General features: G+C 40.7%; 1 protein-coding gene across 2 annotated transcripts in view; it reads left to right on the top strand.

The window, feature by feature from the left end:
* The window catches only part of RELN (reelin), a 293,678-nt gene that overhangs the window by 108,268 nt on the left and 163,024 nt on the right, over positions 1–22,386 (top strand). For both annotated transcript variants that reach the window (XM_074574094.1, XM_074574188.1), the window contains exons 4-6: positions 8,618–8,688; positions 18,426–18,458; positions 19,648–19,726. In XM_074574094.1, coding sequence (XP_074430195.1) covers positions 8,618–8,688; positions 18,426–18,458; positions 19,648–19,726 — 183 coding nt within the window. The remainder of the gene's footprint in view (positions 1–8,617; positions 8,689–18,425; positions 18,459–19,647; positions 19,727–22,386) is intronic.

Raw genomic sequence — 22,386 nt, 5'->3', positions numbered from 1 at the left:
TTTCATTTGTTTTTCAGTCCTCTGAAAACATTTAGGAGAGTGGGAAGAGTGCAAAGAAGCATTAGACAAGGAATGTAATATTTCAGTGTGCAGCGAAGCCTTAGGAAGCAGAAACCTGCTCCGTGTGCTCTGGGGTGCAGCCTGTGGACGTTTCGGTTTTTGATGGAACATTTTCTAGCTTTAGACTAAAGAGACAGATTTTAGCCTTCCTTTGTAAGCTGCTTTGCATGTTGTGGATGCACCCGTTGCATCTCTGTAATTAATATTGAAATGAGTGTTTGTTAAGAAAGGGGGTTAATTTGGCTACTTGAGGATTTCTCTCTGTGAGTTGTAAAGCAAATACAGGGGATGAGGTTCCAGATTCTCGTAGGGTCCAGCTCATCCACAGCTGCTGGCAGCATCCTTTGGGAACAGTGGGCAGCTAAAGCAGGTTAGAGCAGGCTACTCAAACCTTAACTGGGAAATGGTGGTGATACAGATGGCATGAGAGCAATGAAGTGAAAAGGTGGCCTTAAAATCATATTTTTCCATTTTTTAGGATCTTTTAAAACCAACATTGTTTTCATCATAGGATCTCATATGCTGTTTCAGATTTTACTCTTTTAGATTTTAAGTGGTTTTAAGTTTTCACTGTACTAATAAAACAGCTGAATTTTATGTAAAACATGTATCACATCAGAAAACCCCAGAGCATCAACTACCTGCAAACTCTTCATTTTCTGGAATCATGCAAACCCCTTGCCACTTCTGGTGGATATTCTGAAATTCACAGCCATAAACTCATGGATAGGGAGAATCAGTGTCACAGTATGCCCACAAAGTGTTGGACATAATGAACTGGTTAATTCTTTTGTGCTATGAAAATCAGTTCTTAAAATAAGTGTTGATTAATCTGATTAGATGCAAACCTTGCTTTCATTTCTTTGCTTTTACCTGACATGAAAAACCTTAGAATCATGGGACTGCAAGGTAATGCAGACTAGAGGGGTCCTCAGGAGGTCTCTCATCCAACATCCTGCTCAAAGCAGGGTCAGACAAGGTTGCTCAGGGCTTTAATCCAGTTGGGTCTTAAAAGTCATCAGCAACGGAGAGGAACCTCCGTTGGCTGACTGCTGTCAGGTCCCCCTGAAGTCGTCTCTTCTCCGGGATGACTGAGCCCTGGTCCCTCAGCCTCTCCTCGCCGGGCAGGTGCTCCAGCCCCGACCATCTCGGTGACCTCTGCTGAACTCACCCCAGTAGATCAGCACTGTCAAACTTAATTAGTACATGTTGTTAAGAAAAGGATTGTACTCATTGTAGACGCGTGTAGGAAACAACTGTGTGCTGCAAGTCTATGTGCTTAATACCTGCGTGTTCCTTTAGAGATGTCAAGTACTTTTAAAATGCACAGTTGACTGTAACATTTCTTCCTGTGAAACAGGCAAAGACTGTTTTGTTCTTGGAGGATAATTTAGGTGGTTGAATGGTATCTTGATTGAATATAGGCTTTAGAAGACTACACAAGCAAAGTTTGTGGAAAAAACAGTATTTTTGTACAAAAAAAAAATGTAATAAATTCATTAGTTCAGGGCTAAATATAGGTTTTAAATACTTAATAAATACTCAATGCATTAAAAATCTAAAATCCATACAATCGTTGTTGCACTAGATAATAAAGTATGATAGCTTGTAGCTTGTAAACCTAAGACAAAAAAAGCACCCTCTCCCAAACACGGAAAAAGGTGGAAAACAGAGACCTGGGTTTTGGCATTGTGTCAGTAGAGAGAGGATGGATGCTTGTTCTGGTATTTATATGAGCTGACTGCTTGGCAGATGCCACTGCAATAACCCTTTATTTAAATTGTAGGAAAAAATAGATTTTGCTTTCCTTTATAATCACCCAATGAAAAATACTAATGAAAATGTTGGATTTCCTGTAGCTGAGAAGAAAGTATTGTCCTAATCTGCTTTCAGTCAACAACAAGCTCTAATCGTTCCAGTCACATACAACTAGATCGAATTAAAAAAACCCATCTTTTTATTCTCTGAGACACAAGGGAAAGGAGGATGAAAATGTTTATATACAGTTTAAAATGGCAATTCTTACTTTTTCCCTCTTTCATAATGCGTCTGTACTGTTCTGTTGTATCCCTCTTTTGTGCCCACACCTTGCAACCAAACAAAAGTTTGGTGGTTTTTAGGACTGCAAAAGAAAGTTCTTATAAATTGTAAAGTGTAGGGGACGGAGCTGCCCGGGCATTCTTCTGCTTCCGGTGCTGTAACCTTAAATCCATTCGCTGTAATATAGGCTATAATTATATGTTCATCTTATTTATTTTTCTACTTGAGGACATTTGTTTTATTCAAACCTTGGTTCAAGAAAGCACCTAAATGCGCACTTGAATCAAGCCCTAATCAAACCAGCACTTCCTCAGGGTACACAGCCTAGCGTAGGTTTCTGTACTAAACCATAAAAACTTGAGTCTGCTTCATCTTGAGCTGATGTTGCCGTTTAACTGCCATATTCCTGCCTTTATGTTTACCCCCAGTTTGTGGAAAATCATCATATTCTCTCTCAAGCATATATCTTTTTTTCGTTTTTAAAATACCAAAGAGCAAGAAGAACAAAACCCACCCCACCTTAATGAATGAAATGGAAATTGTTTTGAAGTTGACTCAAAACTCATTTCTCAAGGTGGAGGGTGGCTTTCTCAACCTACTGACGAGCCAGCTTTTCTGACAGCAGCAGAAGAGACTAAACATGAAAAATTATAACGCTAATTTTACTTAGGAGGAAGTAAAAAGCTGGCAAAAAAATTAACTGCTCATTCTTATCAATATTTCAACTAATATTTTTGAACTGAAACAAGGGGGGGTGGGGGTTGACGTGTTTCTGTGGTGCTATAGCCACCTTACAAAAGACAGTACAGAAGGTGTCTAGAGAAAGAGCTCAGAGCCCCATTCTCTGCGTGTCTTATAAGTGTGTTCTGGACCATGTATATAGGCGAAAATGTACACATCAGGCCAAGACACAGGAATGTGCATGGACCCCTGCACAGTTTGAAAGAGGTTGAAGTGTAGTTGAAATTGTAGGTTTTAAAAATGTATGTTCTGTGTGGGGTGCACTGAATGAGATAAAAGCTCTGCAAGACCAGCTGAATGCAGGTTGGGTCTAGCAACGCTGAAAGAGATAGAATTAGCTTTTCAGAGGGCATAGATAGTGCGTGGGAGGGAGAAACAGCCTATCTCTGCACATAGCGTGTTTTATCCCAACCCAGTGGCCGGTTATGCTGGCCGTATCAATGTCTTGATGACAACGTAGTCCCAGGTAAAGGCAGTCAATATGCTCTTCCTTCCATACATGGAAATGTACACATGTGGCTTTAAATGTTGGCTTAGTACCAAAAACATTTGCAAAAGGAGACTTTGATTTATTCCTGTGGTGTTTCTTTGCTCTTGCTGAGGTTTTTGACATTTGTACTGCATTTTCTGTCTCTTAGACTTTATTATTATTTTCAAAATTTTAACAAAGATATTTACCATGCCCCCAGGTTAACTTTCCGGTTCCTTTCCCCACACGGGCAGTCCCCAGAGATAAATTGAGAGACAAGAGAGAAGGTGAGGTGGCTCTTGTTCCCCTTGCATTTACCCTATAGGAATCATGGAATCATGGAATCATTTAAGTTTGAAAAGACTTTCTGCGCGTGAAGCAGGCAGAGCCGGGCAGCGCAGGCAGTGCCTGTGCAAGGCTCAGTCCCGCGTACCCTCCTGCCCTGCTGTGCTCTCCCCAGCTGAAACACTTCTTTGATATGCAGCCTGTTAATGAAACCCTGTTAGCGATGCATGTGGATCAGTGTGAAATAGGAGCTACTTCAATATAAAATCATGACAGCAATTCCTGGGGATGCATTGCTTTGTTGTTGGTTCCAGCCCAGGCTCCTCGGATGCCCAGGTCTCCCCCGCAGCGGCAGGGAGGGAGCACGATCTGTGCTGTCAGTGCATCAGACCTCATCTGGGGGCACAGCACTGTGGGATTTAGGAAGACCAATCTCAGCTTCGTGTAGTCAGTCGCCGTTCTCCCTGGAGCTGGCGTTGCAGATGTCACCCTGAAGTTCCTCTGGTCACGCACCATTGCATACAGGTATGCAATGCAGCTGCTGGCATCAGGCACAGGGTTAAACTCTGCTAATCCGGATTCAAAAAATAACCTAATTTCCCTTGGTCCTGTTGAAAAGCTTTTTAGGGGTGTCATGAGATGGGTATTTTACTGTAGAAAACCAGAGTCTCTTCCCAGCTCCCTCCCAAATGAATTTGTCAACAGGAGGATGGGGGCACATTTCTCTATCTACAGGTTCGTATGCAAGCGTCGCTGGATTTCTTTCTCTCAAATCACCTGGAACGACCTGTGTCATCGCACAGGGGACAAATTGATATTACTTAGGCTATGTTCAGAGGAGCTGGCAATACTGCACTCAAATAAAGTGTTTTTAAGCTTGTTGGCACTTGAGCAGGGTGGCACTTCAAGTGCCACAGGTGACGTGGATTATATATAGTTCAAATTGAGAATCAGCAAGTCATATTTCTTTTTTGCTTTTCGGTGGCAGACAGGCTGAAAGTCTTTATTGGCACCCAATTTCAACTTGAATAGTTGTGGTTTAGGAAGCAAAATTCTTTACAGAATTGCTGTAATTGAAGCGTGGGGTTAGTACTGCCTTGAATCGACAGTGAGCCTTGACACCTGGTACAGCTTTCTTGCTTTCAGACCTCTTTCTTCCTCTGTCAGCAGTTTATCTCTTCTTGCTACTTTTAAAAACGCATTTTCCTCTCTCTCTTGCATAGCCCCAAGCAGACAAATACATCTAGGCTAATGGAAGTGTGAAGTTAATATAAAGAGGAACCTTATTACCTCTAAGTTGTTTTTCTTTCAAAGCTCTCACTTACCTTGTCGGGATGTTCCCGTTGCCTCCCATTTTTCTTTTATTTCCTCACCCTTTTGGAAAGATTCATTCCTAGTGAGGAATTACCTCTGGGGACGCATGGAATATGCATCTTGCCTTTTGGCTGACTGATGGGTTAGATCTGATTAGTCACTTGCCTTTTAGCTGGAAATAAATAGCATACAATGACAGAGTGGGACTATAGACTGGTGTGGAGTAGCACCAATTAATAGTAAGTACTCTTCATCTAAGCAATATTTAACTACATTAAAGACTGTACAGAAACTTTTGAAAAACAGCACAGGTATCAGTTAATAAATATACATGTCAAGAAAACAAACCCCCGTAATTAACAGCTGAATAATTTTCTTTCTCTAGTATAGTCTTTTTCAGGCATTGCAAATATCATTTTTATTAGAATTACTATAAATATGAAGTAGTTTTTATACTTGAGCGTCCACATAGGGATGGATACGCTTTTGGATATGTAACGTATTTTCAAAAGAGAAAAAGCTAAAGTCATGATCCTGTTCTATTAATCTCACCTGTCAGGTAGCAACATCACTAACAACACAGAAAAGGTACGTTTTGCACTTCTTTCTAAAGGTAGCTTAGTTCATGCATAATTGCCCTGCGTTATTGTCATTTGCTCCATGAATAAAGCATAAACACAGAGAAAAACAAGCAGATAATACTGGAAAACTGACAGAAGCAATACCCGTAGTGATTCTGGGAAGCTGGCCGGCCCGGTGCAGAACTCATGCATATGCCCATTGCAAACGTCGTGCTAATGCGAGTGTGGGCTGTAGGAAGCGGTGCCCGTACTGCAGGGCTCTGTCATCCCCAGGGTGCAGATCTCTCCTGCTACGGAGCAGCAATAATTGGCTCCTAGTCTGCATTATCAAGCAAGGGATGATAGACACAGAAAGACGCAGATCATTCAAGTGGCTGCTGGCTCTTTCCCCAAATCCCCTTTTTCTCACACGCATGCAGAGATCCAGTAAACAGTACACAGTTTGGTATTATCGGTATTATTTGATATTCGTTTGCATTCAGACGCATACTTGAGCTCCCCTCTGCATGCGGTCCATGTTTTGAGAGTTTCCTCCCATCTGCCTCTTAAAGGAATGTTGTGGTTGCTGTCGTGGTTGTGTACATCCTGAACCGTATCCTGGGCCGTTGCATAAACAGCATCTCTGAAGGTCTCAGTCCACTGCTAATGTAAGTCTGCAAAGAGCCCTCCCTCTCACCCTGCCAGCCTGCGGGAGGGATAGGAGTGTTGTACAAAATATCTTCTGGGCCTTAGGTCTGGCATTTTCTTGTATGTGCCCAGGAGCACGGTCAGCTAGCTTTTTTTGCTCAAAACATGGAATTCCCACAATGAAACATATTTGCAAACCATGTCTCTTTGAGCTGGGTTGGACCTACAGCTGGCTGTGGGATGCCCTGCCAGTTCGTCTGCTAGAGATAGTCACCATATCTGGTCCCCTTAAAGAAGCCTGGGCACGTGTTTGATTTTGGAGATTGTTTGGTCCCATTCTGACTCGTGTGTCTGTATATGCCTGCGAGGATATTTGCAGTAATGTATGTAGTGATCATGATTTCTTGCATATTCATCACCACAGAGGTTTGACAGGACTTTAGTTCGTACTTTTAAATGAGAGAAAGTCTCAGCTCTCCTGCCTTTCTTTATGCCCTGGGGCAATGTATTTGTTTTTATTTTACTCTGTACTTGGTATGGTCACTGGTCATGACAGAAAATGAAGACATGCTAATGAAGGACTATGGCATGATATTTTGCTGTATTTTACAGCGGTGTTGGAAATCCTAAAATAGTTCCCATCATGGTAGGAACTACAACCAAAATCTCACACTGGTAATGTGAGATCCTGGAACTGTGGCTGAAATACTTACCGCTAGCAGGTGAGGCAAGGCTCCTGCTTTACTTGTGCCTCTGAAAGTCCCAGCAGATGGAAAACTCAACACAACTCTCCTTCCATAAGCAGAGGACGGGAGTGACCTAAAAGCCCTAGGAGCATCAGGTAGCCACAGTTTTGCATTTCTGGACACACACATTGCTGTAAACAGAGCTTTTCTAAATGAGCAGGAAGCAAATTAGATCCCAGAGAAGTTTTTGTTTACTCCTGTTTGTACTCGGACAGTTTGTAGATGGGTTTTACCTTGAGAATCCACCGTGTATGAAAATTTTAATATTAGATTTGTTACTTTTGTCGTTCTTCCTTGTCAGTGTAACTGGCCTAGTAGCCAAGAAAAAAATTATACAGCTTGACTGTCCTTTTGGACCATTCCTTTATGGTCCTTCCTGACATTTTCATCAGGAAGCGAGGCATGATCCATTAGAGCGGGCACACAGCCGGGTGAAAAACCACACTCATAAAGTGGCTTTCAATGTCTTACTGTTGAACTGAGAGGCTCTTTCAAGGAGCTGATATGGATCTATCTTGAGCCCATTAATGTTAATTATTATCATTAGTGAGAAAGGATAAAGAACATGTATGAAGAGTGTGCATGAGTGTAGAAAGATACTGGAAGAACTTTGGCTGCAAGAAATCGGACTTTAAAGGCAACACTGGCAAATACTGAAAGGTTTTGAAATCTCTAAGACAAAACTGGAGTTGCGAAGGACTACACTTAGAAGAGAGGGAAGAAATGAGCGGTTGTAAATAAAGAATAACTAGCACTATTAACACGACAGGTCTGTAAGAGAAAAACAAATCAAATTGCATTGTATTTCTAGCTGATTATGAGAAAACAAAATAGCAAATCTTTCTCCATGGTACATTAACTGGTCTGTTAACTGTGGGTCATTAATGGGGAATAATTTATCTTTAGACAAACTTGGTGAGACCTCAAGTATAGAGACTCTATGTGCAGCTATAGGGATGTCACTTCCTCAAAGATGGAGACAGACTGAGACTGGAGGAGACAAAGAAAAGAGTACGCTGTCCAGAAAGTGAGCAATTAGAGGACAGGCAGTGTGAAGGTATTGGGCTTCCTACTTTGAGGGAAAAAAAGATAAAGAATGATGATTTAAAAACAAAGAAAAGGGGAAAGTAATCCACTTTAGCTTGTCTGGACACTGAGAGAAATAAAAACAAAGAACAACTCAATTGGCAGCAAAACCCAACGCAGCGTATCAAGTAATGTTGTACGGTCTCCTTTTTTTTGGAGGTGTTTGGCAGAGGCTTGGGGCAGAGACCTTACTTGTCTCTCACTTTGTTTCCAGAGAGGATTTCTGGACACCCATTTAAGCTCTACATTTCTATCAGTAGCAGATAACAGTACTGCCATTGCTATTGCCTATTGGATTCGTGTGACTATTAATTTCACAGGGCAGCAGCTCTGCAACCATTTCTTCTGTTCTGCACCGAGACACATACGATTTCTCAGGCAGAGTGATGCGCTTAGCTTTGTGATATGCGTACTTTTGCTCATGACCTTCATTCAGTCCCTGTCCCAGTGCTTTTTATTACCAGCCGAGCAATTTTGTTTAGGAACTTTTCTTTTGCTATGCACAGAAACAATCTCTACGAATTATTCTACAAATTTAAAAGGGTGCGGAAAGAAGAACACAGAAAGAAAGCAAAACGGGACTTCTGATTTGATTAGTCATGCATATAGATATGCATATATAAATAAGTATACTACATTATTAATTGTTGTCTTTTTTATGTTCACAGGGCTACAGCTACTCATAGGGGCCAAGTTATATTCAAGGATGCCTTAGCACAACAGCTGTGTGAACAGGGAGGTAAGAGCCACCATCATATTAAAAATATCTGGTAAATGTGGTTTTCCACTGTACTTGGGTGTCAGCGTTACTCATCATCAAAGCTATTTCATAGAAAACTCAGTATCAGGATCTTATTTATATTCTTAAAACTGGTACTTTGGCTTCATACTTCCCATTGGTTACCTGGGAATCCCCTCTGTCCTCTCTGCTGAACGTTGGGGAATATACAAAAGTTAAAGTAAATCCTATTGCATTATACACTTACCTGAAACCAGCCTGTAACAACCAGCATTTGTTTTTTGTCAAAACCACAAGCTGAGTTTTAACTCTCACTGTATTAACTATGAGCAAAAACCGCAATATGCCTGCAGCAAAAGCTTGCTTTGCCATCCGGCTCTCTCATATCTTTGTGAAGAACCTGCCTTCCCATTTTGTGAAAGTAGGCCATCCAATTTTTGCCTGTAACCTACAACATTTGATCACTTTTATAGCTAAACAAAATGTTTGACTTACACAAACTTTAAAAATCTAATTGTTTGCACAGCTTATCATATATATTCTTTTGATGAATAACCTAAAAATAAATGTCCTGTTGTCAGCTGTTGTCTACAAACAGCACACTGCTTTGAACCTGCCTCGTTAAAACAGTGGGAAGTGGAGAAGGTATCCGTCATTTTTGGTACTGGAGAGAAAGGAATTTCTGTTCTGATACAGTTTTCTCCACAAAATTCCAGTGATATTTCAATGTGAAAAGAGACAGTGAAACATGCACCAACGAGTCTAAAATAAATATTTCATAACTGGAAATGTGTTGTCATATTAACAAACAAGAAAATCCCCCAAAATACATCTTTTAGGGGCATTAGAGCTATAATTATTTTTTCCTGTGAGTTTGGGAATATCTATGCAGTAGTTTTTGCAATCAGAAGCTGTTGAACATTATGTCAGGAGCATATATTGAGTTCTTCATGTAAGATATGAACACTACCTCCGTGAAAACGAGGGAAAAGTATTTACATTTTCAATTTCAGTATCTGAGTTTTCAGTATTTTAACATTTCAATGGGAAGTAGGAAGGGGGACTCAGAGAGGTGACTGAAGATGTTAGCTAACAAGCTAGGAAGTTAGTTATATTTTGAACGAATTAGAAAAATGTAACACAGGTGCTAGCAATCAGGGAGTGTTATAATGATCTGGATGGAAGGTGGTTGGGCCAGGTGTGATTCGGTATTTTTACTGTGGGGAAGGAAAAAACATCTGGAGAAATTACCAAAATGCGTTTGGTATTCAGAACAGGAGATAAATTGTACCCCTGTAATGTGGATGTAGAAGAGTGGTATTTCGGTAGCTAGTATAAGGGGATTTGGGAACAGAAGTGTTGGCAAGGTCGTGATTTGGGATGTGCTAAGGAGGACGGGTGAGGATCTCTCACACAGGCTACTCGCTGGATGGACACAAGTCAAGAGGGGGAAAATCAACATGCAGAGCCATCAGCATAAAATGGTGAAAAGCCTCATAAGCAGATGAAACTCTCCAAAGCGCGGCAGCGTAGTGAGCGCACCGTGGCCAAAGGCAGACTGTGGTGGCCAGGAGAGGTAAGGAAAGGAGAAGGAAGTAAAAGACATATTGTTGGCAGAGTCACAGAGAGGCTGGCAGTGACCAGCACGACGAAAGCTAAATGCAAGCAAGCTGAAAGGAAATATGTGACTATCAGTGTCAGAACTGGCAGCACGGTCAAGGAGAATATGGGCAAAGCAACAAGATTTCTCCCTGATAGAAGAAAATACCATGACAAGCAGAGACTAGTGAGTAGAAATCCATCCATGCAGGCTTTGACAGTCCTTTCTTCAGACATGCTGTACCAGGAGATTTTAGTAGGAGAGCTGACAGCTGAAACTGTAATTCTTTCACCCTTCTCTGCTTTACATTTCTCCAATTTTGGAGCATAACCTAACCTCAAATTTGTGTTGTTGGCTTTAGTAACACTTATGTTGGTTAGAGCAGTAAGTCGTTTTGGTACTGCGTGCTGTGAACCAGGGTTCACAGAGACTCTGCAGGACAAGGAGAAAATGGGATTTGTGTATTGGTTGTGTGTAGAGAATAACAGATGCTGAGATGGGCCGTCCCTGGGCCTTCACCAGCTGCTCAGCTGTGACAGTCCCTTTGCCTCCTCCTCCTCCCTGGCCACTGATAGCCATGTCCTGCACCGCTTCCCTGAAAGGGCCTCCATCTTCCCCACCTTGTCGTAGTTGCCCGCATCCTCAGGACTTCTGTATTTCCCATGATTTTCCCAGCAATTCTCCTCATTTTATACACAGTTGCTTCAGAGACTTTCTGGATTTGTCTTCTCCAAAATATTTGGTGTCATTGTGGTAACTCTGCAAACATCAGATTTCAGTTAGTCAAGGATAACCCAGAGGTCCTGTTCTATGAGCAGTTCACAGTGCATGACAGCCGTGGCATCAGTCACCAAATTTCCCTGCAATACCAATGTGCAAACTTCTCGCAGGTTCTCTTGGTCCTTCTCCAAGATTTTTATTCTCACCAAGGCCTCTCTCCCTTTAGTTTCGTAGCTCGGCCACAGTTCTGACGCAGATAGCCAACCACTCCGTCTCCCGTCCATTCCAGCACCTCGTCTCCCCTTTTGTTCTTATTTCTTAAGCAGACAATGCACATTGCATTAATCCCCCAAACTAGTGAGTGCTATTATAGCTCTTATACTATTAGGATTATTTTTTCTATTCAAGTAAAAGATACTTTCTTTGAAGCAATCTTTGCTTCTTTTATTCCATGAAGACAATCAGAGTTTCATCAAGACTGTGAATATAAACAAATGGTTCTTTCAGAACGAATTAGTGAATTTATTTAGAAGCAAATACATTATTAAGATATATATGCGAAACAGCACTGTAGATTGACATAAATGAGATGTTATGGTCTGTTTCTGGCCCTAAACATTGCTATACTGAAATGCTGTAGTGAACGATGTGATCTCTTAAGTAAAGAAAATAAAATCACAGGGCAACTTCATAGTTTTATTACAGGATGTCTTCTTAGTAAGTGTGTTCACTGGAGGTGATACCAGACTTCATAATAACTAGTACAAAGGATATACACGATGATGTGAAAGTAGCAAGGAATCTCAGAAATCATGTTCACTGTGACTGTCCACCCTCAGATGTGCATTAGTAAATCCTAACAGAGTTAATGGCATTTGTGCAGTGAAAGGAAAGTGTAGTTCTTATTTTTAAGAGAATTAGAGGATGATAAAGGGCAGCATTAAGGGATGGCAAAGCCAAACAAGCAGCCCCATGTCTAATGTAAATAGAATAAGGAACGATACCACAGGGAAAGACACCAAGGAAAGTAAAATAATCACTTGAAAATGTGTGTATTCAGCATATGATAAATATTTTAGGAAGCTAGAGAGATCTTTGAGAACTGGTGTAAGCTTTTAAAATTTATAAGAATTTTATTGATATTGAAGGAGACATAAAAATTATCAGACAAAAGAGTTAATCCAGCACAAATAGGCAAGAAAACAAAAACTGTATAAGCCAAGAAAAGATAGATGTCTTAGAAACACTTTTAAGGACAAATAATGTTAAAGACTGATAATATTCTTGCCAGTAATATTTTTAATTAACAATCTCTTTAACTTGTTGATCTACTAACAAAATAAATGGAAAATAAGGTAGACTTATTATTGCACAGATTGATTCATATTTATTCCTGGCTTGAGTAGAACAAAAATCACACATTAATAAACAGGAGCATAATTAAAACGGAGCTGGCAAAACATCCGACCTGGCTACGTTGCACTGTAGAACTCCAAAGGCTTTAGGTCTGTATGACTACAGCGATGCTGCTGGGAGGAGCAGCTCGTGGTGCAGGGATGGATGCGCCCGGCACTCGTGTCACACAACCCTGCCTGCCTCTACCCTACCGAGTAAGGCACTAAAGAGCTAAGGAGACCATTTCCCCGGTAGACTAGGTAACTTTGGACCCGTAGTCCAATTCTTTGGAATAAGAGCCACGCTGGGAGATCTGTGAGCACGTAATTTAGTTCTGACTGACTAGAGGAGAATCTCAGAACAGTAAAACTGAAGAGATGAAAAAGATGAAGGATGTTGTTCCCTCCTACTGCAAAATCTTTCCTTGCAGCATAGTTCCCAGAATTTTATACAATCCCATACTCAATGCCACAAATTACAGGATTGGGATTCCTTTCTTAAGAAACCACTCTACCATCTGACAGATGTCTCCTTATGAAAGTAAATCCTGAGAATTGGACCAAACTCTCTTTTATTTGATAGCTTCCGCCTGAATGTTTGTGGAAGACCTTTTAGGCATATTTTGGACCTTGTAAATATGGCTTTAAGAACACTCTGAAAAACAAATGCACAGCAGATTGCAGGCTCTCAGGCTTGACCAGAGCAGTATTTTACAGAAGAGAAGACTGGAGCTCAGAGCTGACATATTGTTCCTTGGCTTATGTGTCGGGGAGAATAATGCAGCCCTCGGGCTACACACTGGCACTCTCTAGGGGGATGCTCAGCCTCTATCATTCAATAGCAACTTTGTTTACCAGTAGAGAGAAAGTATTGGCCGGAGTCTAAATAAAAGCATTAATTTTCTTTTTCATCTTCATCTGGCTGCTAATGACAAGGAGATTAGACTTTTTCATAATCTGCAAAGCAGAATATACCTCTCTTCACATCTTGTTTGCGATGAAGTGATGAGCAACAGCTAAAGGCTGCTGGCTGCTGAACTCTGAGCACAGTGTTTGTCTGGGATCATTTGAGCATTTGTGTTTCTGTAATTCACTTTTCCTTTATACTTTAAAAAAAAAAGTCCAACGTTCTGAAAAAACTAAAATAAGACTTTGGTTCTTATTTTTCCACTGACATCAGGACCATAACCAAATCTTGCTTCTCTCCTCACATGCCAACTCCTCTCTCTGAAGATGACAATCCCTTCCCACTTCTCTCCTATTTCCCTCCCTTCCGACGTAACCAAAACAGGGCATATTTTTCTATCAGTTTAACCTTTCAGTAGCCTTGCTTCATCCACAGAAAATTTTAACCTTTTATTCTAAAATATGCCTTCATTCTCCCCCCATCCCATTGACACAGAGCCCCACAATAACCCCATTGACTTCTGAATTCCCCATTGCTTTCCTCAAGTTTCTCACGCTTCCAGTTTGACTGTGGCCTTTCTCCCTTTGAATCACTTTGTATTGTGTACTTTCTTCTGTGCTTTTCCTTACCAAAGGGATCGCCTTGTCTTACAAGGCAAGGATCCTACATTTCCTTATGTTTTCTCATATTGTATTTGCTCACACCTCTTCAATTGTGAACTCTGTTGAGCTCCATTTCCATTCTTTGCTTAGTACAATTTGTCTCTTATAAAGCGCTGTATATACTCAGGGTGCTAGTTAAAAATCAAATAATAAATTCATTTACTTTACTTTTTTAAAAAGGTCCAACATTCTCATTCAAGCTAAGATGCATTTTGGAGCCACATAAATACTGATTCTAAATTTAAAACCATCCAAACAAGTGCCCAAGGAACATCTAAAAAAGTGGATCGTGTTTTAAAGTATGAACTAAGATGGCCTTTTTATCCCTCTCTCAGTCTGAAATATTGTATACCTCTTTTTAATTTTTAAACATTTTACATTTTTGCAATTTATAGTTGCTTTGCCCCATATAATATTTTTTATCTTTGTTGTGTTACACAAGGAAACTCCATTTCACTTCAACCACACTGTATGGCCTACTGTACAGTCCATATTGTTTTGAAATAAGTAGTTCAATAAATACCTGCACGTGGGTCAGGGCAACCCCATTTATCAGTTCAGGCTGGGGGATGGAGGGATTGAGAGCAGCCCTACCTAGAAGGACTTGGGGATACTGGTGGATGAAAAGCTGTACGTGAGCCAGCAATGTGCGCTCATAGCCCAGAAGGCCAAACATATGCTGGGCTGCATCAAAAAAAGCGTGGCCAGCAGGTCGAGGGAGGTGATTCTGCCCCTCTACACTTCTCCTGTGAGACCCCACCTGGAGTACTGCATGCAGCTCTGGAGTCCTCAGCACAGGAAGGACATGGACCTGTGGAGCGGGTCCAGAGGAGGGACACAAAGATGATCAAAGGGCTGGAGCGTCTCTCCTGTGAAGACAGGCTGAGAGAGTTGGGGTTGTTCAGCCTGGAGAAGAGAAGGCTCTGGGGAGATCTTATAGCCACCTACCAGTACTTAAAGGGGGCCTACAGGAAAAATGGGGACAGACTTCTTAGCGGGGCCTGTTGCGATAGCACAAAAGGTAATGTTTTTTAACTAAAAGAGGGCAGATTCAGACTAGATTTAAGGAAGAATTTTTTTACAGTGAGGGTGGTGAAACACTGGAACAGGTTGCCCAGAGAGGTGGTAGATGCCCCATCCCTGGAAATGTTCAAGGTCAGGTTAGTCGGGGCTCTGAGCAACCTGATCTAGATGAAGATGTCCCTGCTTATTGTAGGGGCGTTGGACCAGATGACCTTTAAACATCCCTTCCAACCCAAACTATTCTATGATTCTATGAAATTGATGAAAAAGGCAGATCTGAAAATATTTTAAAACTACTACAACTGATTTTGTGTGATGTTCTAAATTTCTATTATTTTGGGGACCTTAACTACAAGACTTGAGGATTAACACAGTGCTGTTTTGCAATGAAATATAAAATGTAATCCAGAAATTATTCATAGGGAGATTAAAGTCTAGGTTTATCACTCATTAAACTGTACCTTCACAGTCTTCTGTCATATTCAGCTCTGAAATTTGAATTACAAATTAGATGAAGGAATACCTGAGGCAAAAATGCTTGGGCTTCTCAGATCCTGTAAAGATTTGGGAAACAAAACCCCTCCTCAACATAAGGTCTTTATTTGTAAGAACAACCTTTTCTCCAACGTTTCATGTTTGATTAACTCAACTCCACCTTTATTTTTTGAAGTGAGTGGTCAGTAGCACTAGTATGTATCTGCACAATTTCCTTCATTTCTCCCTATTGGTAAGCAGTTTTATTTTGCAATATACTATGCGTATAACTGAAGAGCTGTTTCAGGAAGAATTCTCAGATCCCAATTTTGTATTCTTTATTCACCCTAACAGCTAGTAACATTTAAAAAAATGCTGAAGTCAAAGGAGTTTGCAAATGTAAAGATGCCGAGTTTGTGCTATACCTGTGCCGTTTGGCTGAATGCTGAAATTTTGCACAATAACTTCTGAAAGTATCATTAGTAATTGTGTGTATCTTGGTGTCGTGGTGTCCTCAAACCAGGACACCTGAGCGGGACTGTCTTTCATAGAAAGCCTCTTCCAAAAAGCGATGCCAAGTGACCTGGGATGAATGAGAACCTTTGTTTTCATTTTGAGTTCTGAACGGCTCTCGTTGGAGAGGAAGGTCTCTTTCAATTGAGTTGCTCTCAAAGACTAATGAAATTTGCGTGGTCGACTAATGAGTCTGCCCATGACGTGGCCTGACACACCCGTCCTCCTCACAGATGAGCACTAGCAGAGTGGCTCAGCCACACCTGTGTTCACAACGCGTCATCGCTTAGCGATGAACTGGAACTAATGAAAAGGGGTAATACAGAGCATCAGAGACAGAGGTCTTATTTTAAGCGCAGCCTCTTACAACATCATGAGTATTTAAAATCCTATGCCATAATGTATTTATTTTCCTACAGGCAAAATCCAGGACAGCCTGTGTTGCTCAATCTGAGAAATAATTCAGTTAATCCAGTTTAATCCGTTTCTCCAGTGCAAAGAGGTTTTAAGAGTTTTCTAGAGAAATTTATACATGCCTCCATGGAGGAAAACAAGGCCTGTGACTGTAAGGGACAAATGGAGTCTTTCCCTGTGTAGTATCCACCAGTGCAGCCCAGTGTTACCCTGGAGACAGTGCCAAGTTTAAGGTGCAATTGGAGTTGTTTTGCTCCGGATTTTGTACCGTCATGATGAGAGGTCTTGGCCATTGCTTGAATCTTTATTGGCATTTCTGTTGGGGAAGACAAGATGCCACGGATAAGTTTCTTGTATAAAAAATGGAGCAAGTTAGCGGCATAGAGGAAAAAAAAAAAAGATTTCATATTTCTGCATGTCTGCAATTTCTATTCAGCATCAGACTCTTAAGAATGCCTTTGCTCTTGCTGAAGTGAAGCTTTCAGTGGTTCTGTGGTTGTTTTCAGCATTGCCTGTGTGTATATATATATTTTTTATATATATGTATATACACACACAGGGTTACTGGATGGAGTAAAACCTGTCGGTCTTCCAACTTGTAAGTCAGTTAAATCAAAGGTTTCTGTTTAAGCTAAATCCAGGCTGCTTGCCATCCTTTTCTGATCTGCAGATACCTCAGTTGTTTCTTGCTCAATCTTCTTAATCACCAACTTCCCCGTGAAATGTTGCCATTTCATTACAGAATGTCACGCCTCCATGCAAACCCAGTGTTTAGGGGGAAAGCAGGAAGAGAAAAACAAAATTCTTGAGATTCGTGTTGGACTTTCTATTCAAATGACTATGTGTGAGGGCCCTACACAGATTGCTGCATTCATTTTTATGTTTATTTTTAATCTATTTTTAATTCGTCAGATGTTGTGACAGAAATTGCAGTACTTCAGTAATTTTTTGCAAATACGCTGAAGAAATCAGGAGTACTGACACAATTTAGGTCAGCGCCAACAAGAAGCACAGAATCATCAAAAGAATCCTGGCTTCAGAAATTCTCTTTTTTTGGTGTTCTATTTGCCAAAGTACAAAATACCGCTAGAAATATAGCTGCGTGGACAAGGTACTGAGAAACAAACAAGGTACCTCCTCCCTGGGAGCTTGTTTACATGCACCCTCTTTGCCCCCGTGAAAAGAGGCGTAGCTGACTTTGGATTTAAAATTGGGCAAGTCTATGAATGTAGCAACTTCCATGGACTCTCTAACAGACTATGTAGCCACCTTCTAGACTCCCCCATATTTTTTTGATGTAGCTGTGCCCTTATAGATACATTCTATTTTAATTCGTGTAATTTTACACCAAGACTCCTATTGCAAAGTGTTAGGAGAAGACTATTCAATCGAATTTTGCCATTTCACACACCACCCCCCAGCGCACAGTGTGTCTTCACCATATTCTACTGTTTCCCAGAAGACAAAGGCGTACTGGGCAATTGATTCAGCAAGGCATGTGAAAATGTGCTTTAAAATAAGTGTTTGATGCAGTGATTTGCTGAGTCAACGCCTTACTTGTTGCTTTAGAAATATTTTTTGTTGGAATTTTTTCTCCCAACAATATACCTAGTAAAATGTCATCCAGTGCAGTATAAAGGGTCCAAGCGTGACGTCTTCACCTCCCCTAGACTGTTTCTTTTGTTCAGCCTAATTTCCACTCTCTTAGTCAATCTTAATCCAAATTATTTCTAATAATATCTCATAATCCTAGACTAGAAGTGATCTTGCTTACCTTGCTGTACAACCATTTCGGTCTTTCGTTCATTATTGATGCTTATTTTAATTAGAGAATATTTATTTTTTTCTTTCCTATTAGATTTTTATAAGTTTCAGCGTATATCACATTTTTCATAATTAAACTGTCAGGATAGTTGACTTAAGAGAACATGTACTGTACGATTTGTTTTATGCTGAATCGATTTTTAATGCTGCAATTAAGCCCTGATCATAGAAGATACTCATGCATTGCGTGTCTTTGTTCTCCACAGCCCCGACAGAAGCTCCCCTCCATCCTCACCTAGGTAGGTGATTTGTCATTCTTATTACTAAAACTCAGAATCACTAACTTTATTATAATAAACAATGTATAAGGTCATATGAAACTAGCTCTGGGGAATTCAAATAAAAATGAGACTCATAAAACGAATTGAATTATGTCTAATTCTGATTAGTTGTTTTTTCATTGTGATTTTTATTGCTGTTTGTTTATTGCCTTTGAGCCCTTGCAGCGCGAGTATATCATGCTGCAGAGCTTTTCTTCCTAGCCCTGTGATAGAGCATCTGTTTGCGTGAGAACCCACAACCCCCGGCGTGGGACAGCCCCCCCACACCAGTGCCGGGCCACTGGGAGGGAGGTTTTGTCCCAGTGCACCCGGGGAGCAGGGCGCTGCTTCTCCTGCTCTCCAAACAGAGCACAGCGCACGACACGGAGCTCCCGCCCTGCACCCATTAACCCCTGCTCTGCAAATTGATTAATCCGGGGCAGATTTTGGCATCCTTGCTCTGTTTGAATAGCAGGTGGCAGTCACTTCATTCGTTTAATGGAAGTATTTGTAGAGAAAGGTCTGTTTAATAAAAATACAGCTGCCAAAGTTTTGGGATTTTTTTTGGTCATCTTTCTTAAGGGATACAGGAAATCTAGGGGGAAAGATGGAGTCCAGAGCTTGCAGACTTGCAAGGTTAGAAACATTTGCATAACATAACTCACAGTTTATATCCCTTCCATGAGCTGACCTTTACTGCCAGCTCCACTGATAGGAGCAGAGCAATTCCAATGAGTGCATGGATTTTTGCCTATCGGTTATCAGAATGAACCCCCTGACTAGTGCACTCACTGGGACACCTCATCCCTCCCTGTGCCAGTGTTTCCAAAATCTGGATTCGAAAGGAGTTTTTCTGCACATTCAGAGCACCCAACAATTTGGAACAAAAGGTCTTAAAACACTTAGTATGTATTTGAAGACTGCATCTTTTCATAGCCATCGCACTTTGGTGATGGACTGGGAGACTTAATTTTATGTGGTACTATGATCCAGAGGAAGCCAAGAAACCTGTAGCTGAGGAAACCCTGCTTTTGTAAGTAGCATAATTTAAAAAGCTGGTTTCCTCATTTTACAATGCGTTACTTTAGCTCTAGGTGAGGCAGCACTTAAAAAGCACTGGATGATTACACTGGATTTTTTTTCATATAGTGCTTTCTTTTCTTTGCAGCTGAAGTGCACAGTGACAGCATTATCCTACGAGATGACTTTGACTCTTACCATCAGCAAGAATTGAATCCTACCATGTGGTGAGTTTCAGGCTTCTGCTTCCCTTCATACACATTTGAGCAAATTAAAACATTGTGGTTATTATAGTGAAATATTTGTATTATATTAATTCCCAGATACCCCAGCTCACATTGGTATAAGCTTATGTGTGTCTTTGCTCCATTGGGACCTAAATATATTAGGTTATTAATTAACTGATTAATGAGTCACTGAGAAATTCTAAGGCATGAAGTGAGTGACAAATTCTCATTGACTTCAAATTTCGAATTAATCTAAAAATAGAAGGGAGTAGAGCTGAGCTCAGTGAGTATTTTTATATGAAGATTCTGGTTTCTTGAAATCATCGTCATTTCATGGAAAAGGTAATGCATGTCAATAAATAAACTTTTTTTTTTCCATTTTTTTTTTATTTCATGTTCTTGTTCATGTAGTACATATTTCTGGTGAAGCTAACTATAGTAAAAACTCATTTTAAATCGAAATCAAATGTTTCCAAATCATCCAAAAGAAAAATTTAACTGGAATTAAATACCTCCATCTAATTTTCAGCTGCTGAAAATGTTTAAGGTTGATTTTTTTCTTTTTTTGTGAAAGGCAATTTTTTTTCAAAACTTTTGTACTGTATAAGAAGGAAGACCCTTCCCTTCCCAGCTCTATACAGCAACTCCCAATTCCTAGGTCTTTTCCATTCAATGGGATTCCTGGGTAGGGTTTTTCATATTACCACAGTCTACACCAACAGCAAGCACAGGTTGTTATCATTCTTTAACCAATAGATGCTGTTGGAGAATCTCGGGACTCCATGTGCATAATAAGGCAAGGACAATTTAGGACAGGTCAGGCAGAAGCTTTATTAACTCCGATCACAGTGAGAGAGCACTGGGACAGCATCTCCCCCTCTGCTCCTCCACTCTCTGCCAAGTGACGGCAGAGACCCAACCCATACAGTGTTTCGGAAAACAAGGAAAGAGGTGAGGAAAAGCAATCATTTCAATGTAAATAAAGCCAGATATCCATCACCAGCAGAGGTGGACTCCTTGAGTCACTGGCACAGTTCTAAGGACTCCAACAGCAAATAACATGACAAGATGGAGAGATGGCTGTTGGCGGAGCCCATGGGAGTGGTGCACCCAGTGTTGTCTTAGCTCAGGAGTGGTGAGTTGGAAACAATCGCAGACTGGTTGCTTCTAGTCAAAAGGAATGTTCTTTTAGCAAAGATGATTCTCAGCCGGACCTCTCAATCTTAAATATTAATAATTTTACCACCACAATGATCACAGTGGTAGAGTCCCATTTCATATGATATATGTATGCACAGCACAAAAGAGGAAGTTATAGGTCTCTTATAGTACAAAACCGATTCTATTCTGTAGAGTGAATATTTCTACTGGTCGTACTGTACCCAGATAAACCCATCTATAGGTCTTAACATGAAGTTTTGAAGGTTGGAGTCCCCTTTTTTTATATGAGATTATTACTGAGTTTTCTATTCCTTCCAATCCTATTTCATAAATATAATTATTTGTATTGATTTAATTCATACAAGACACAGAAATATTTTACTGGATTAGTTTGTCTTCAGATACGTTCTTGACGGGGATTTTAGCAGTTACCTGCATTTGTTAGTTCGGAATACATATGTTCTGTGAAATCTGACTTCATTTTCCTTTTCATTAAGGCTTGTCACAGTTTTCCATCTGTGCAGGTCTTTCACAGTTCCACCATCTCATGTAAAAAGATTGTGCTTTAGGAATTTTATGGATATTTTTCTTTTGCACGTACTTATTGAAATACTTTTTAGTATGTGCCTACTATTTTTCCTCTTTTTGTTCCTTTTGTATCATCTCTTTATATGTTTTTCTGGACAGATGCATTAAGGACCTGGAATACTATAATATAAAAAAAAAAATATCTTTTTTTATGGGAATGAATAGATCAAGGACTCTTAATGGGTTACAGAATAGCTGCCAAGGTAGATAGCTTTAGCAGCAGAGTGTTAAATGGACTTGAGTGGAAAGAAATGAGAGGAGGCATTATTTCCCTGCAGATGTCTCATAACTCACAGAGGGCCTGTCTGTTGGGAGCTTCTGTAATTTATTTACCCATTGCTCTCTTATCTTTAAATTCATCCTTGCTTTATAGCAGTCTCAACAGAGAAATTTCAGACTAAAAGAGCCCCCAGTCTCCTGCTCCTTTTGTCCCCAAGATTTGGGGTTGGTTCCCCTGGAGTAACCTTGACCCACCGTGGTTGGTGGGTCAGTGCAGGGAGGTGTGTGCTGGGAGAGAGGGTCCCAAAACTAGCCACAATCCTGAGACAGATTTTCCTGTAATAACACCAGAAAGCCAACATCTTCAGCAATGTTGAATAGAAGCGGAGCACAAGCAAAAGAAAACTGTCATGAGGTGTCACGAGCTTCTCTGCATAAAGGATTTCTACAGCAGCTCTGCCTCCAGTGAAGACCCGCTTAGTGGCAGAAAGCTCATTCTTGTTTGATTGTCTAGTGGGAGTTAAATCAGGGATTATTAACAGTCTACGCCATCCACCCTAAAATTGCATTTTTTTTTTTCCCCTGGCAGCTGCTAAAATCCCATCTTTATCACAAACAATTGCGGTAGCTGCGAGCGCGGTATTTCCAGCCCCGCTCAGACCGCGGGCTGCTGCGCTGGGAGCGTGCGGAGG

Source organism: Larus michahellis, chromosome 1 (assembly GCF_964199755.1).
Source record: "Larus michahellis chromosome 1, bLarMic1.1, whole genome shotgun sequence".
Lineage (NCBI taxonomy): Eukaryota > Metazoa > Chordata > Aves > Charadriiformes > Laridae > Larus > Larus michahellis.
The sequence above is the reverse complement of the archived record's forward strand: the minus strand, read 5'-3'. Positions and strand labels throughout refer to the sequence as shown.